Source organism: Sciurus carolinensis, chromosome 17 (assembly GCF_902686445.1).
Source record: "Sciurus carolinensis chromosome 17, mSciCar1.2, whole genome shotgun sequence".
Classification (NCBI taxonomy): Eukaryota; Metazoa; Chordata; class Mammalia; order Rodentia; family Sciuridae; genus Sciurus; species Sciurus carolinensis.
The window spans coordinates 2,472,203-2,486,624 of NC_062229.1; the positions used below are offsets into that span (position 1 = coordinate 2,472,203).

The 14,422-nt window shown below is 51.8% G+C and overlaps 1 protein-coding gene across 2 annotated transcripts in view; it reads right to left on the reverse strand.

The window, feature by feature from the left end:
* Sh3gl1 (SH3 domain containing GRB2 like 1, endophilin A2) overlaps positions 1–14,006 on the reverse strand; it is a 31,711-nt gene extending 17,705 nt beyond the window's left edge. Inside the window, exon 1 of one of the 2 annotated variants that reach the window (XM_047532590.1) lies at positions 13,752–14,006. In XM_047532590.1, coding sequence (XP_047388546.1) covers positions 13,752–13,796 — 45 coding nt within the window. In that variant the 5' untranslated portion in view covers positions 13,797–14,006. The remainder of the gene's footprint in view (positions 1–13,751) is intronic. The other variant, XM_047532591.1, reaches the window with a different exon arrangement.
* Between the last annotated feature and the right edge of the window lie 416 nt (positions 14,007–14,422).

The following is a 14,422-nucleotide window of genomic DNA, read 5'->3' on the forward strand; positions in this document are numbered from 1 at the left end:
TGACACTCTCTTGTGGGGAGTGAGACGGGAAGAAAAGACAAATGGCTCAACGTGAAAGCTGGAGGAAAAGCTCCCCTGCGTCTGAAGCCCAGGGGTCCCATGGTCGCAGTGCCTGTGCCTCTTCCTGCTGCCCCATCAACCTGCCTGCACAGCCAGTGTCTCCTGACGCTCTGTGCATCCCTCTATCTGTTCCCAGTCTGGTAAACGAATCCTTCTATGGGACACCCCATCCTTGGAGATAGGGCTGGTGTACAATTTCTCCCGCGACATCAGGCCCACAGTCTGTACAGCAGAGTCTGTGGGACTCAAGGGAGTCAGACAGCTGCTGCAAGGCAAACTCAAAAGTACTCGGCGATGCCTCGGGATTGAGATTTTTGATTTTTTGCAAGAGAAAAGCAGCCCTGTCCTCTGGTCGTCTCCCCAGGACTGATTTTGCTTCTCTGGTGTTGCCCCATGCCGGGGTCTGGCACAGCCACTCCCTGAGCCAAAAGCAGTAGAGTTTTCTAATCTCTCCCGCTCAATACCCTGGTCCAGTGGCCAGGGTTCCTCCAGCACAGCTGCTGCTCTTTGGAAGGACCAACCCACAGATGGATGCTGCCTGGCCCTCAGATGGAGGAACAGCAACCTGGGCCTTCCCCTGCCTGCTGGACTAGGGAGGTGCCCAGGATGGGGTCACTTGCCAGGCTGGAGACTCTGCTCCCTCTTTCTTGCCTCTTCCTGCACCCCAATCTCGCCCACCTTCAGAGCCCATGGCGTGTATGAACCATTTGGGTTTCCCTCCCACACAAAGGACACAGTCGCTTCCCATGGGTGCATCATCAATTACAGTCACCACCATGCGCGTCTAGGACGCTCTTCCAGCCTGGGCTGACCCACTCTGATGGAACAGGATGACTGTCGGGGCCAGAGTCAGATGACTGGATCGACCTTTTCAAAGTTGTACTTGTTCATTCAACAAGTATCTCATTATGTTTTCATGTCCACCACAGGAGAGAAAAGAACGGTGAGTAACACAAGCACACACTAACAATGTCCCCAGGTCGGAGGGGTGCTCTGTGCAGGGAGAGGGCCAGCAAAGAGCCACTGGGAGGCCCTGGCACTGGTTGTGAAGGAGGAAGGGAGCAGATATGAAGAAAGGAAGAAAGAAGGGGACATGGAGATCTGTGCCAGCGAGGGTTGGCTCAGAAGCAAAGCTCAGACAGGATTTTGAAAGGTCCATCTTGAAGACATAGAGGGTCATTAAGAAAAAGTGTCTGGCATGAGCCTTCAGCATCCTTCTGTGACAGGAGTGTGCCACCAAGCTGAGGATGGCTGTAAGCATGATGGATGGGATTGATGGAGGGGTTTTCTGGGTGTGGGGTATCCTCAGGGTTGGACAAGAAAGAGCATTTCCCCCACAGATCTGAACATATGGCCAGTTTCCACAATTCAGCTTAATTCTTACTAACTTCAGCCATTAAATTGGAGGTTAGGTAGTGGAGACCCACATACACTCTGCTACAGCTTGAACTTTAAGTCGTTCCTAAATGCCCACGTTAGAGGCTTGGCCCCCAGTTTGGGGCTACTGGGAGATAATAGCACCTTTAAGAGGAAGGGCCTGGTGGGGACTTCGTCTCTTGACCAGGAGGTGAACTATTTGGCTCCACCACATGCTCCTGCCTTGCCACAGGCCCAAAGCAACAAGCCGACCCAGAAAACTGGGCCAAAGTAAATCTTTTTCTTTAAAAGTTAGCTCCCTTGGGGATGTTGTTATAGAGACAGAAAGCTAACTAAACACTGACCATTGTTCTTAAAGGCAACACACTAGGGGTAGGTTCCTGCTGGCCTCTGGTCACTCTGCTTTCATCAGCTGATCAATACATGATGTTGTTCTGTATGCGTTTGTTTAAAGACACCTTTGATTCATTCACACTGACCCCACAGTCAACAGTTTGACCCCAGTGCTCATGCCTGAGGCTTTTCTAATAGAACGGCTTCCTCTGGGAGGCTCATCACAGTCTCCAGCCCTCAGGGACCACCTTAGTCAGCCAAAGCCCCCAGAGTGTGAAAAACATGGCACTAAGCAGATCGTGAGAAGGACGCTGGTTCACACCATGACAGCTGGGATAGCAAGACAGTGCTGCAGACTGTGGCCCCAGCTGGGAGCTACAGGGGGGATAAAATTTTCACTGCATGAGCATCCATGAATGACCCTGAAAGAGCCCAAGTATTGATTTTGGGGCTACAGATACATTTCAGCGAGAAGGTATGTTTGCAAACTCTGAAAGAATAACTAGGATGGACATCTACATGACCCTGCCAAGCCCCTGAAGGGGCAGGTTCTTTCTGTAAGCTCAGCTTCCCTATGGAAAACAAAACTGGAAATATGGGTTCTGGAGGCTGGTGAAGATGGCAACTGCAGTAACGGAGGTCTCAGCTGACAGCAGCGTGGCCACCTTTGGTGTACCCCAGGTCCAGCTCTCTCTGGACGAGAGTTGATCCTGTGCCTGGGGAGCAACCCCCAGTTGGTCACGGCCCTCAGAGACACAGAGCACAACAGGATGGCTGAAATATCACACTTCACTAATTCTGAGTTCCCAACTTTAGGTTTTGTTTGTTTTTCCCAGGCTGGGACCACTGAAAACCTGTGTGGTTGTACTGAACAAGGCACAGCTCTAGAGAAACTCTCAGACTCATGCCCAGGACAGTCACATGACTGCTTGCCACCCCATGATGTAGAAGAGCAAAAACTCAGAGACATCCCAAATGTCCACTGGCAGAATGGACAAATGCTTGGTGGTGTGACTCCCTAAGGGGAGCTAAAGAGCTGCGGAAAGAAACTGGAGCAATGTGGACTGAGGTAAACAGAGCTTGCAGATGATGCCCAGCCAAGACAGCAGGCTCCACGGCACTGCAGGGTTCCACCTGGAGGACACACCACATCACCTATTTCTCTGGATCCATCCCAAGAGTGACAAAGGCAGGGGCAGGGCTAACACTGCACTGGGGTTGCCTGTTCTATTTTAAGCTGGGCCATGTGCACCTGACTATTTTTCTGGCTATAGATCTCTCTTGATGTCTGAAACTCCTTATAGCTTTTTTCCCCCTTCAGTGCTGGGGAGCTAAATCCAGGACCTGATGCATGCTAGGCAAGCACCCAACCACAGAACCATCTCCTTAGCCCTTTATAAACTCTAATGAGGCTTCTGGGCCGAGGGCTCCAGAAATACATCCATGGCAGACCAAGGCACCTTTCTCCTATTTCCGCTTCTTTGCAGTACTCCTCCTGGGCTTCCGACCCAGGAATGCCTAACATTCCAGTGCAGAGAGGGCAGAAGGGCCTGCTCTGGTCTTCCACCCCTGCACTGGGCAGCATGGGCACAGAAAGAACACTTGGCTGCCCTCGCATGTGTGGGGAGGAAGCCAGAGGGGAAGGAGGCTTCCCAGAGACTCTGCAGCTGTGAATTAGAACAAAGAAGCCAAGGGAAGAGAAGTCATGTCCCCGTGACCCCAAAGTGTCATACAGGCCCATCCACCAGCCCCAGAGCAGCTCAGATTCCTCAGGGGTGACATGTGGACTTGACCAAGAAGCAAAAGACTAACTTAGTAGTTCCTGCCCCCTCCGGCAGTGCTGGAAATAGAACCCAGGGTCTCATATATGCTAAGCAAGCACTCCAGCAGTTGAGTTGCAACCCCAGGCCTTTTATTTTATGTTGAGACAGGGTCTCCCTCAGAGGCTGCCCTTCAACTTGCAATCCTCCTGAGTAGCTGGGATGATAGGCAACTGCCACCATGCCTACTTACTGATTTGGCTTTTTTTTTTTTTAAAGTCTTTCTAAAAGAATAGCAATGTGTCTCACTCTCAGAGAATATGCACACTGGAGGCCTTCGGGAGAGATGATGGACAACATAGGCCAAGGCAGACCAGGGGATAGAGAAATTCCATGCTAGATCCCTAGGCTGCATTTCTAGCCACAAAGCCAGGGCTTGAAAAGTAAGGGTTGCCTGTTCATCTCAAACAATCAGGATTCCAAGGAGCCGAGGCCTCAGAGTGAAGGACACCTACCTGTCTGCCAGAATCAAGTCATTGCAGGGTTGAGGAGGGATCCTTGGGAGCCCATGTGTTATAACTCTCCTGGTAGGGAATGAAAAGGGGCAGAGAGGGGCTGGGGCTGGGGTTCAGTGGCAGAGAACTTGCCTAGCATGTGTGAGGCATTGGGTTCCATCCTTAGCCCCGCATAAAAATAAATAAATGAATAAAATAAAGGTATTGTGTTCACCTACAACTAAAATAAAGGACAGAGAGCTCCCTAGGGGTCCATTCCCCAGGAGCTTTCTGTGAACAAAAGCCTCTGCTCAATGCTGGGAGCAAGACCCAGAAAAACCACTGGGTACCGTCTTGCTTAAAGAAAACAGGTTTAGACTGGGGTATACTGGCAAAAGCTATTGAAATCATTGGCCAGTGTGGTATTAGGACTAAGAATATCAATTGATGACACCACTGAATGCCAAGCCCTTCCCCAAGCACCAAGGACTTGGCCATAGCCGGTTTACCTGAAGCCACAAGCCATCCTCTGAGCCTCACCCAGGTCCACCGGATCACCTGAGTCTTCATTTTAGACTATGCAGGGCACAGTAGTGGACATGAGAGAGTAAAGAAGACATGCAGTCCTATGTCCCACAGCATGTGGGGTGAGGGGACAGGTCCACGGACCACATGGTTAGAATGCTATTTCTGCTGCAGTCCTTCCTATGCTGCTCCTTCTGGCCAGAAGGCACTCCTGGGTGGGCGCCACTGCAGTGTGAACAAGGGCAGCCAGGAGAACCAACGGCACTGTTCTGCTGCTGCTGTATTTGTTGCTCCAGTTACTATTACTGAAAACAAAGATAAGACCAAGATCCCTTCTTAAAGCAATTTAAAAAGTGAGCTTATTATAGGGCTGGGGATATAGCTCAGTTGGTAGAGTGCTTGCCTCGGAAGCACAAGGCCCTGGGTTCATCCCCAGCACTGCAAAAAAAAAAAAAAAAAAAAAAAAAGTGAACTTATTATAAAGGAAAAAAGTCAAATTGACCAATGTGCTCAAGCTAGAGTACACACAGCAGGTGAGGAGCCCTGGGGGGTCAGTGCTTTGCTGCAGGCCACAGTGTGGTGGTCTATGCTGGCATTCAGGCTGAGGGAGGGGGAATCAGCAAGCCAGAGTCACAGGCAAGTGGGAGTGTCAATGGTAATACTGGGATTGGGAACAGAGGTTTGGAAGTCAGGTACAGAGAGGGTAGTGGATACTGAGGAGGTGGTAGGCCAAGACAGAATGCAAAGTCCACAGGGAGAACCCAGGGGAACAAGCTGAAGGGGCCCAGAGAAGGATCAAAACAGGGTCAGGCTTGGTGGCCTCACTTGTAATCCCAGTAGCTCAGGACGCTGAGGCAAGAGGATTGCGAGTTCAAAGCCAGCCTTGGCAACTTAACAAGACCATAAGAAACTCAGTGAGATGCCATCTCTAAATAAAATACAAAAGAGGGCTGGGGATGCAGCCCCAGTGGTTAAGTGCACCTGAGGTCAATCCCCAGTACCAAAAATAAAAACAAACAAACAAACAACAACAACAACAACAAAACAGGCCTTGGACCTGGCGAGGGGGCACACTCCTGTAATCCCAGCAGGAGGCTGAGGCAGGAGGATCCCAAGTTTGAGGCCAACCTCAGCAACTTAGTGAGGCCCTAAGCAAGTCAGCAAGACCCTGTCTCAAAAAAGAAAAAGTGCTGGGGTGTGGCTCAGTGCTTAAAGCACCCATAAGTGATCACTGAATCATACCCATGTTCAATCCTGGGTACAAAACAAAGAAAAAAACAGGCCTTGGTATGGAGTTTGGTTGATGAGGTGTCAGGCACAAGTGAGGTTAAAGACAGTGAAGTCTAAAAAAGGGCCTGGACCTGGGGAGCAGGTTTTTGGAGGCCAGGGAATGGCCTATCTTAGGGAAAATTTGAAGTGAGGAAAACACCTCCAAGGGGGCCTGGAGGCTGGGCAGCCCTAGGAACATCTGCACCTGGCCTCCTTCAAGGAAGAAAGCAGACATCCTGTCTCTGCTTCTCAGGGCCTGCTTGGTGGGATCCACCTTACCAGACTACAAGAGACACCAGTCAGGTCCTTCAGGTCTCAGCTGAGTGCAGGTCCTGTGCTCCAGGACCTTGTGCCTGGAGCACATCCTAAGCCAAAGGGAACAATCTCTGAGCTAATTTTTTTTAGACTAGTCAGACCTGTTCCTGACCAAGTTCTCGGAAGGTCTTCTCAACCACCCAAGTCCCCGGAAATCTGCCAGGACTGGGCAGAAACCAGGTCAGGAGATTAGGACTAGTGCTAGCTGCCACAGGGGTCACTGTGGGAGGCCCCAGTGAGGGACAGCCCCACTCCTGCTCTGAGACGGAACATACCAATTTGACCTGGTCAGGTGTATTTCTAAAGAGCTTGTGGGCAAGTCATTACCCAGCATGCCAGGCCTAGCACAAGGTACCGGGTTCAGCACCTGCTGTCTGACGGAAGAGCACTCTGATGCAAGGACTGGACTGTGATGTGGGTGGGAAGCCAAGAGGCCAGATACACAAAGGGTGGAAGACTCCTCTCCAGCAGGTGGTCCCAAGAGATGCGAATATGAAGGAGGCACACAGAGCTTTATAGGCAGACAGGAAGAGGACAGAGAGCACCACCAGCCAGGTGGCAGAGAACATGGACACACAGGACAGCGCTCAGAGCACAACAGAGCTGACCAGTTTGACTACATGTGTCACCCAGGGAGGAGGAGAGTGGGATTTAAAACTGGGACCCAGGCAAGGACTTTAGAACACCCCAAATGCCTCAGGTAGCTTGACTGTACCCCAGGTCGCCTGGGGACATTCTTCTCTTCTTTAGGGCCTGCTTTGCAAGGTCATTTGCCCTTACAGTCAATATTCACCAAGTTCCTGGGACAGGCTACAGCAGTGAGCAGAAATACTTAATTCTACCTGCAAAGAGTCTATAAGCCAGTGATGAGGACGATGGAATAATCAATCACCCAAGTCAATTTTACCGCTGCTAAGATGAAGAGGAGGCCCCCAGAAGGGCAGAAGTGGACAGCGAAAGACAGCTTTCCACCCTTGAGGCTTCATTGGGCATCTGGTATTCGCAGAAATCATTGTTACCTGCCAGGACTGTGAGTCCCTGCAGCTCTGCAGACACCCACATAGGGTGCTGGGTTGTAGCCAGGTGGGGAAGCTAACTGGCCACAGTCCTGTCCAAAAGCGGTCAGGGGGCCAGTGCTGAGTCAGGTCCGGGAAGGAAACAGTCATCTATTTTCCTGCTGTGGGGGAAGTCTCCACATGACCCCACGCTCAGGGACCAGTCAGCAAGTTTTTCTAGGAGCCAAGTGGAAAAGGAAGACGCAGTCATCCTCTAGGAGCCTACGTGTGGGGCCCTGTGACTGCCCAACGGGAAATGAGCAGAAATGCACCCTAGAGGAGTGCTCAGGAAAAGCGCCTGCCAGGCCTGGCTGCGTGGAGGGGTGGGGTAGGGAGTGGGGGTGGAGGCAGCAGCTGCTAAGCAGCCTGCACGTTCTCCCCCAGCTTTCCAAGGACAGTTCTGAGAAGGAACCCGAAGAGCCCGCCCCGTACACTTCCTGGGCATGTGAAAAAAGCCATTAGGGGTTGAGAGCAGAGGGTGTAAAGGTCCCTCGGTGGGCCTGCTGAGTTCCTCCCCAACTGGGGCCAAAGGGGCCTAAGAAGCCTGGAGCCCGATCAAAGAACCCTCTTAGGCCTCAGAGATCTCCCTCCAGCCTGGGAAAGCAGACGGGCAGGAGGCAATTTTCTGTTCCTCCATCCACCCACCTGCTGCAGTGCCGAGATGCACCTTGCCTCTGAAGTCCTAGCAGGGAAGTAGTTGCAGCCTCCAAATTAAACACTAACTTTCCCCAGATGAGATCAGTTTCAGAATATTGGAGACAAGGGAAAAGGAGGACAAGGGCTGAAGTAGGCGCCAACCCAGGTCCCTGGGCCAAAGACTACTGCACACAGACACGGAGGCTAGCAGCAGTCTGAGTTGGATGGGCCCACCTGAAAGGTTTTCTGAGGAACAGGAGGAATAAGTATGTATGACGTGCATACGGTCAACTGAAAGTGGAACGGGGTGCTCACGCCACCATGTGTGCTAATAGCCCCATGGTGGCTACCCTGACAAGAGGCTGATGGATAGGTGAGCATGGGTAAACTTTCTTGAAGATCTTTCTGAGTTTTTGATAGGTCTAGGGTCTCAAAGATGTGATACCCCTAGTCTCAACAAAGGAACAGGGAGACACCATGAACCCCTTACCTGGCAGGCTGTGATTAAGTGGCACATGGACTATAATTAAGCACAATGGAGCTTGGCATTAACACACCCAGATAAGCAGGGCGATTAGCTCCTGTGGAGCTCCAACCAGCCTTTAGAGAACACAGGATTCTGAGTCAGATGTGAACTTTCGGCTCTCAGCTAATATGTGGCCTTATGTACAGCAGTCACACGTGGCAGAAATCAGAACAAGGGCTGAGGGTGTGACTCAGTGGAAGAGCCTGTGCTCAGCAAGCTTAAGGTCCTGGATTCTATCCCCAGCACCCCAAAGTACAAAAGAAAAAAATCAGCTAGGCGCGGTGGCGCACACCTGTAATCCCAGCAGCTTGGGAGGCTGAGGCAGGAGGATCGTAAGTTCAAAGCCAGCCTCGGCAACAGTGAGGCACTAAGCAACTCAGTGAGACCCTGTCTCTATATAAAATACAATAAAGGGCTGGAGGTATGACTCAGTGGTTGAGTGTCTCTGAGTTCAATCCCTGGTACCAAAAAAAAAAAAAAAAAAAAAAAAAAAAGAAACAGAAAAAAATCAGAACAGAGTGACCACTCAGTCCCAGCTTAAGAAAAGGAGTAGGCAGGAAGCTGCTGGGTCAGAGAGCACTCCTGGCTGACTCACAGTGGGTCTGGGAGGCAAGTGGGAGGAGTTGCTTTTACAGACCAGGGCAGGAAGTGGTGGGGTGGGTTTAAGGAGCCCCAGGCTTCTTCAAGGAAGAATGGTCTCAAACTTCTTCCCTATCTCCACAGTCTGACTGGCAGCAGCTCAGGCCTCAAACCATGACTGCTTATACCACCATGCAAGAAAGAGACAGAAAGCCTCATCAGGAGAGGGGGACCTGCCATCCAGGGATGCCCCTGGGGACCCCACACCAAGGCAAATGCCAGGTCATTGTGGTTTCTTGCAAGAGTGGACTTAATTAGTTCCCATAAAATGTGGACATCACAAAGGCAAAACCACTCTCCACATGTGCTGCTGGTTCCTCCTGTGGGGAGAGGCTGTTCCAAAGGATGGGGTGCTCAGCACCGCCTTGGATGCCTGGCCCTGACCCTCTCTGCAGATGATACACACAGGACTCTGAATTGCCCCTCTCCCATACACAGGCTGCATACTTTATTCACACAGAAGCAAAGGGGATATGAGCTCCACATTCCATGTTTCTTACTAACAAGTCAAGTACTTTGCTGGAAAGCAAAAGCTTGCATCCACAAAATGAGGTTTGAAAACAGGTCTAAGTTGGGGGTGGAGCTCAGCACAGTGTGCATACCTAGCATGCACAAGGCCCTGGTTCAATCACCAGTAAAAAAAAAGAAAAAGAAAAAAAAAGAAAAAGAAAGCAGAGCAAGCAGCATTTGGGGACATTGCAAGACACCAAATTCTTACTCTGACCTACTGCCTTTCTCATAAGTCAGGATTCAGGGCCTCCAGCCTTTAGTTCCCCTTTTTACCCTCAAGTCTCTCAAAGGAAGAATGAGTTCCCTGTCACAAGGCATGGAACCTGAGTCTACGAAGCATCCAACATACTTCAAAGCCATGGAGACTAACTGGGGTAAACTCAGTAGGGTAGAGCACTATCTAGCATGGGCAAGGCTGGGGATTTGGTGCCCAGCATCTCTCTCTCTCACACACACACAAAGCCATGTGAGGGGGCAGTCATGAATTCTCTTCACTCAGACACCAATCTTTCCTTTCAAACGGAAACGGTCTACCTCCTTTTAGGCAAAAAGGGATGGGGGCGGGGGGACAACAGGCCAGGATTCCAGGCGGCTGCCAGGGCCATCCCCAGTTACACTCTCAAATCTCCACACAGCCTGGCCACAAAAACGATCAGAAAACCAGCAAGCAGTTTAGGTCTCACCCAAATACACACTGCATGGAGAAGTGGGTTTCTGAGTTTGCATCTTGCTACTACGGTTTTAAATATATACATAAACTTCCTGAGTTCCCCGGAAACACTGAGTCCCCCGGTTCTAGATGTACAGAAACATCAGGGAGTGCTGAGAAGTGTACTGCCTGGGCACCAGGGAGGCACCTTTGTACTGCCTGCTTTTCTATTGGTCCTGACATCCCCTGCCTTGTAAGTAAAACCTCCTTACAAACTTTCCCCCCATATGAGCCAAAACCGATTCTGAGAGTGACCTGCTGGGCGATGACTGGACTGAGATCTGCTAAGGTGGTTACCAGCACCACCAAGGAGAGGCTGCAGACTTCAGTGGTATCACAGCAGGAAACCCAGGTTCTCTTTCTGGGCTCCGGTTCCCCCTCCTCCCAGCTTGTTTCTCAAGTGAGACACTGTTACAAGTCTCTGAAATCCAGAATGTTTCCATGCAGGGGTTCTCAAGCTCAGCACTGCTGACCTTATGGGGCTGGATGATTCTTGGAAGGGGAAGGGGGCTGCCCTGTGCATCCAAGGGTGTTTGGCAACATTCCGGCCTCTTTACACTTGATGCCATTGGTACCTTCTCCCCAGATCAGGACAATTCAAAACCATCTCAAACATTTCCAGACGGAGGAGTGGAAAATAGTGAGAGTCACCCCTGCATAAGAAGCCCTCACCCATGATTATACCGTCTGAAAAATACCAGATACCAAAGGACCCTAAGGGTATTCCTAAGACCTGGGATGAGGGTCTTAGGGGGTCTAAATACAAAGATTTAATATGTGTAAATTACCTAATTCTTGGGCTAAGGCAATCTGCTATGTGTGCTATAGGATACTCAGAAGCATCTCTGGCCTCCACCTATTGGAAATAGTACCCCATCAAGTAGTGATGACCAAACATGCTCCCAGATATTATTGATTTTGTGTAAAAAAAAAAAAAAAAAAGGAGGGGGGGTAACATTCATCTTAGACCAGTCAAGTGACACCAGTCAAGACTTCTGGTTAAGAGCAAGCTGCCCAGGCTGGGGAGATAGCTCAGCTGGTAGCGTGCTTGCCTTGCAAGCACAAGGCCCTGAGTTCGATCCCCAGTACCGCAAAAAAAAAAAAAAAAAAAAAGAGCAAGCTGCCCGGTGACACAGTGAGAACTCCATCATGTTAGCTATCACTACCTAAGGGGAGGGATCTCTTCTTGACAGGTGACTGGATTCTGAAGGCACAGGGGAGGGTCAAAGAGGTGTTACTAAGAAGAAAAGAAGCACAGATAGATGGAAACAGTCAGATAAACAAGTGAAATGCCAGAGAACTGTGGAAACAATTGCAGAAGAAGATGGAACGCAGCCAGGATGATTCCTGAGAACACAACCTGTGCATCGATTGGGAGACCAAAAGTGCTCTGCATGGAGGCTGGGCCATCACAAAAATCCTGTGGGACAGGGCCTTGGAATGTTCAAACAGTAAACTGATCCTAACCATCAGCTTACACTCAACTGTGCTTTCCAGGTTTAAAGGCACTGTGCACAGGCCCAAGAGAGAAAAGGTTCTGGTGGTTAGCCTGAGAGGGCAAGCAGGTCCCTCTGGCAGTGTCTATGGGGGACTGCACGGGCCACCAGTAGGACCTGATAGCTGAGGGAGGGCAGAGCTTTCAAGACTTCCCTACATGAGAGAACCAAGGAATTCTTCCAAGACCTCTGGAGACAATATTCCCGCAGGAGACATGACATCAGGGTCCAGGTCAGTGAGCCGCATTCTAAGGTGCTTCCACTGGACATGTGGGGGCTATTCGACTGCCAGATAAGGCCTAACCCACTTAATTCCACCCTACTAGCAAAGGGGCAGTACTCTCAGTAACAATCTTAAAATTCCTCAGGAATAAATCTCGCTTTCTCCAGGGTTTAGCCATCATCTGCTGTCTAGAGATACACCCCAAACACCTTCATCCTTAGACAACCACTGGGTTCCTTATGTTTTCCTTCCAGGGGCAAAAGACACCAGCCACATGTTACTAGGAACTCATTTCTCTTCCCTTTCGTTGGGCCTTTCCAAATTACAGGTAGAGTTCTGTTTGCCTAAGGTCTTTGTTGGTTCCTCTGTGGAATCTGTGCACATGAACTCTACACCCAAGGTCCTTAACCTGCAACGCATGGATCAATAGGAATCAAGGCATCTAGTGTTCCTTGGATCTGAAACTGTACACTGAATTTTACACTTGCCTAGTTTTCTTGGTTCCACAGCTTTCCCCAGACTTACAAGTAGTGGGTCTTGAACTTTTCAAAAAAAAATCTGTCACATGTAAAATATGTTTAGTGTTGGATTCAGCATTCTGTTTCTGGGACTGTATCCTGTAAAACCAAACCCATCTGTGAGTAGTGATATTCACAGGCTATTCATTTTGGTAACTTTTGTAGTAGTAAGTTACTGGAAATAATATAAACAAGTATTAATAGACAATTGATTAAATAAACTACAGTACACTTAATAGAATGGAATACCATGTGTCCACTAGAAAGATCCAAACTGGATGTTGTGGCTCCTGAGTTGTCCCAGCTACTTGGGAGTCTGATGTAGGAGGATCACTTGAGTCCAGGAGTTTGAGGTCAGCATGGGTACCATAGAGAGACACCCCTCTGGGGCGGGGGTGGGGGGGTGGGGGGGTGGAGAATCCAAGAAGTTCTAGGAATATGCTTTAGTGCAGAAGTTTGGGAGGAGAGGGAAAGGAGAAATGGTTCTGCCCCAAGGAGACACTGAAATGTCTGAAAACAGATGATGTCTGAAAACAGTTTTGGTTGTCAAGACTGGAGGTGCTCTCGGCACCGCACTGGTGGAGGCCGGGATGCTCCACCACACCCTGCAGTACCCAGGACAGCCCCACCCCAGAAAACAATCTGCCCCCAGATGTCAACAACGCCAAGGTAGGGACTTTTTGGTCCCAGTGTGACCTCCAGGATACATTTAACAAAAACACAGGATTAGGTGGAGTATGTTATGGCTCTATGGGCGTTTGCTCTTAAAGGGAAGGTGGACGCGCATTTTGGGGAAGGCACATAAGGATTTCTTGACAGTACTGTTTCTGGGGAGAGGGGCTGGATGCCTGAAGGATGGGGATGGGACACTCGCCTTTCACTCTACCCTACGACGTGTACCGAGTCCACCAGCGGGATTCTGGAGACCACTCTCTGGACGCAAATGCCCCTGCCCCTGGGCTATCTGGTGAGAGCCCTGGGTCCAACGCCTCGCGACTCTGTTTCTTCGCCTTCTCTCCCCGCATCGCGCCTTGAGGGCCGGAGGAGGACGGCGCGGGGTCCACGTCCCGGCCAGCCTCTGGGAGCACCCCTCCCCGGCCGGGGGCTCTGCCGACCCTTCCCAGAGGCTGGAGCCCCCGGGGCGGCCAGGGCCTGGGCCACCTTCGCCCCGTCAGTCCCCGGTGCTGCCCTCCCGGTGCGGGACACGTGCCAACGCCGCCCCTCGGCCCCCGGCGTCCCCGGTCCAGCAGGGCCGGGCCTGGCCCGCCACTCGGCCGGCCTGGCTCCCGCCTCGGGCCCCGCTCACCTGGCTCGCCTTGTAGAACTGCTTCTTCAGCCCCGCCACCGACATGCTGCCTGCCGCCGTCGGGCCTCCCGCCCGGACCGAGCGAACCGCAGGCCCCGCGCAGGCCAGAGGATCCCGGGCGCCGCCGACCCCTCGCGTGCCTCCGCGGGCCCCGTCGGCGCCGCCCCCGCCGCCCGCTGGCCAGCTCCGCGCCCGCCCCGGCGCCGCCTCAGCCGCTCGCGCGCCCGCGCGGCCAGGATATTACATGGCAACCGCACACTTCCGGTGCCGGTCCCCCGCGCGCCCGGCCCTGTCTGCGCACGCGCGCCCCCTGCCGGCCAGAGGGCGCACGCGCACTTGGCCTGGGCGCGTGGAGGGGTCGGGGAGAGCCTCCTCCGCCAGCGAGTAGAGACGGCAGAGCCTAGAGGGGCCGCGGAGGCTGCAGCGCCCCCGCGAGTCGCGAAGGCCGAACCAAAGTATCAGGAAAGGCTCACAGTCCTGAAGGTCTCGGCTTGGGAATGCCAGCGGGCTCAGAATTCTCCAGCTACCTGTCTGCTCATCTCAAGAAGCCCAGTTCCTCTGTGTGCTCAGACCCCGATCTCCAGCCTGTGGCGTGTCCTGTTCAGATGTCCAAGCCATTTGGTTTTGCCCTGATCGTACATCCCAACGCCTTCTCGGTGGCTTCCACGCTC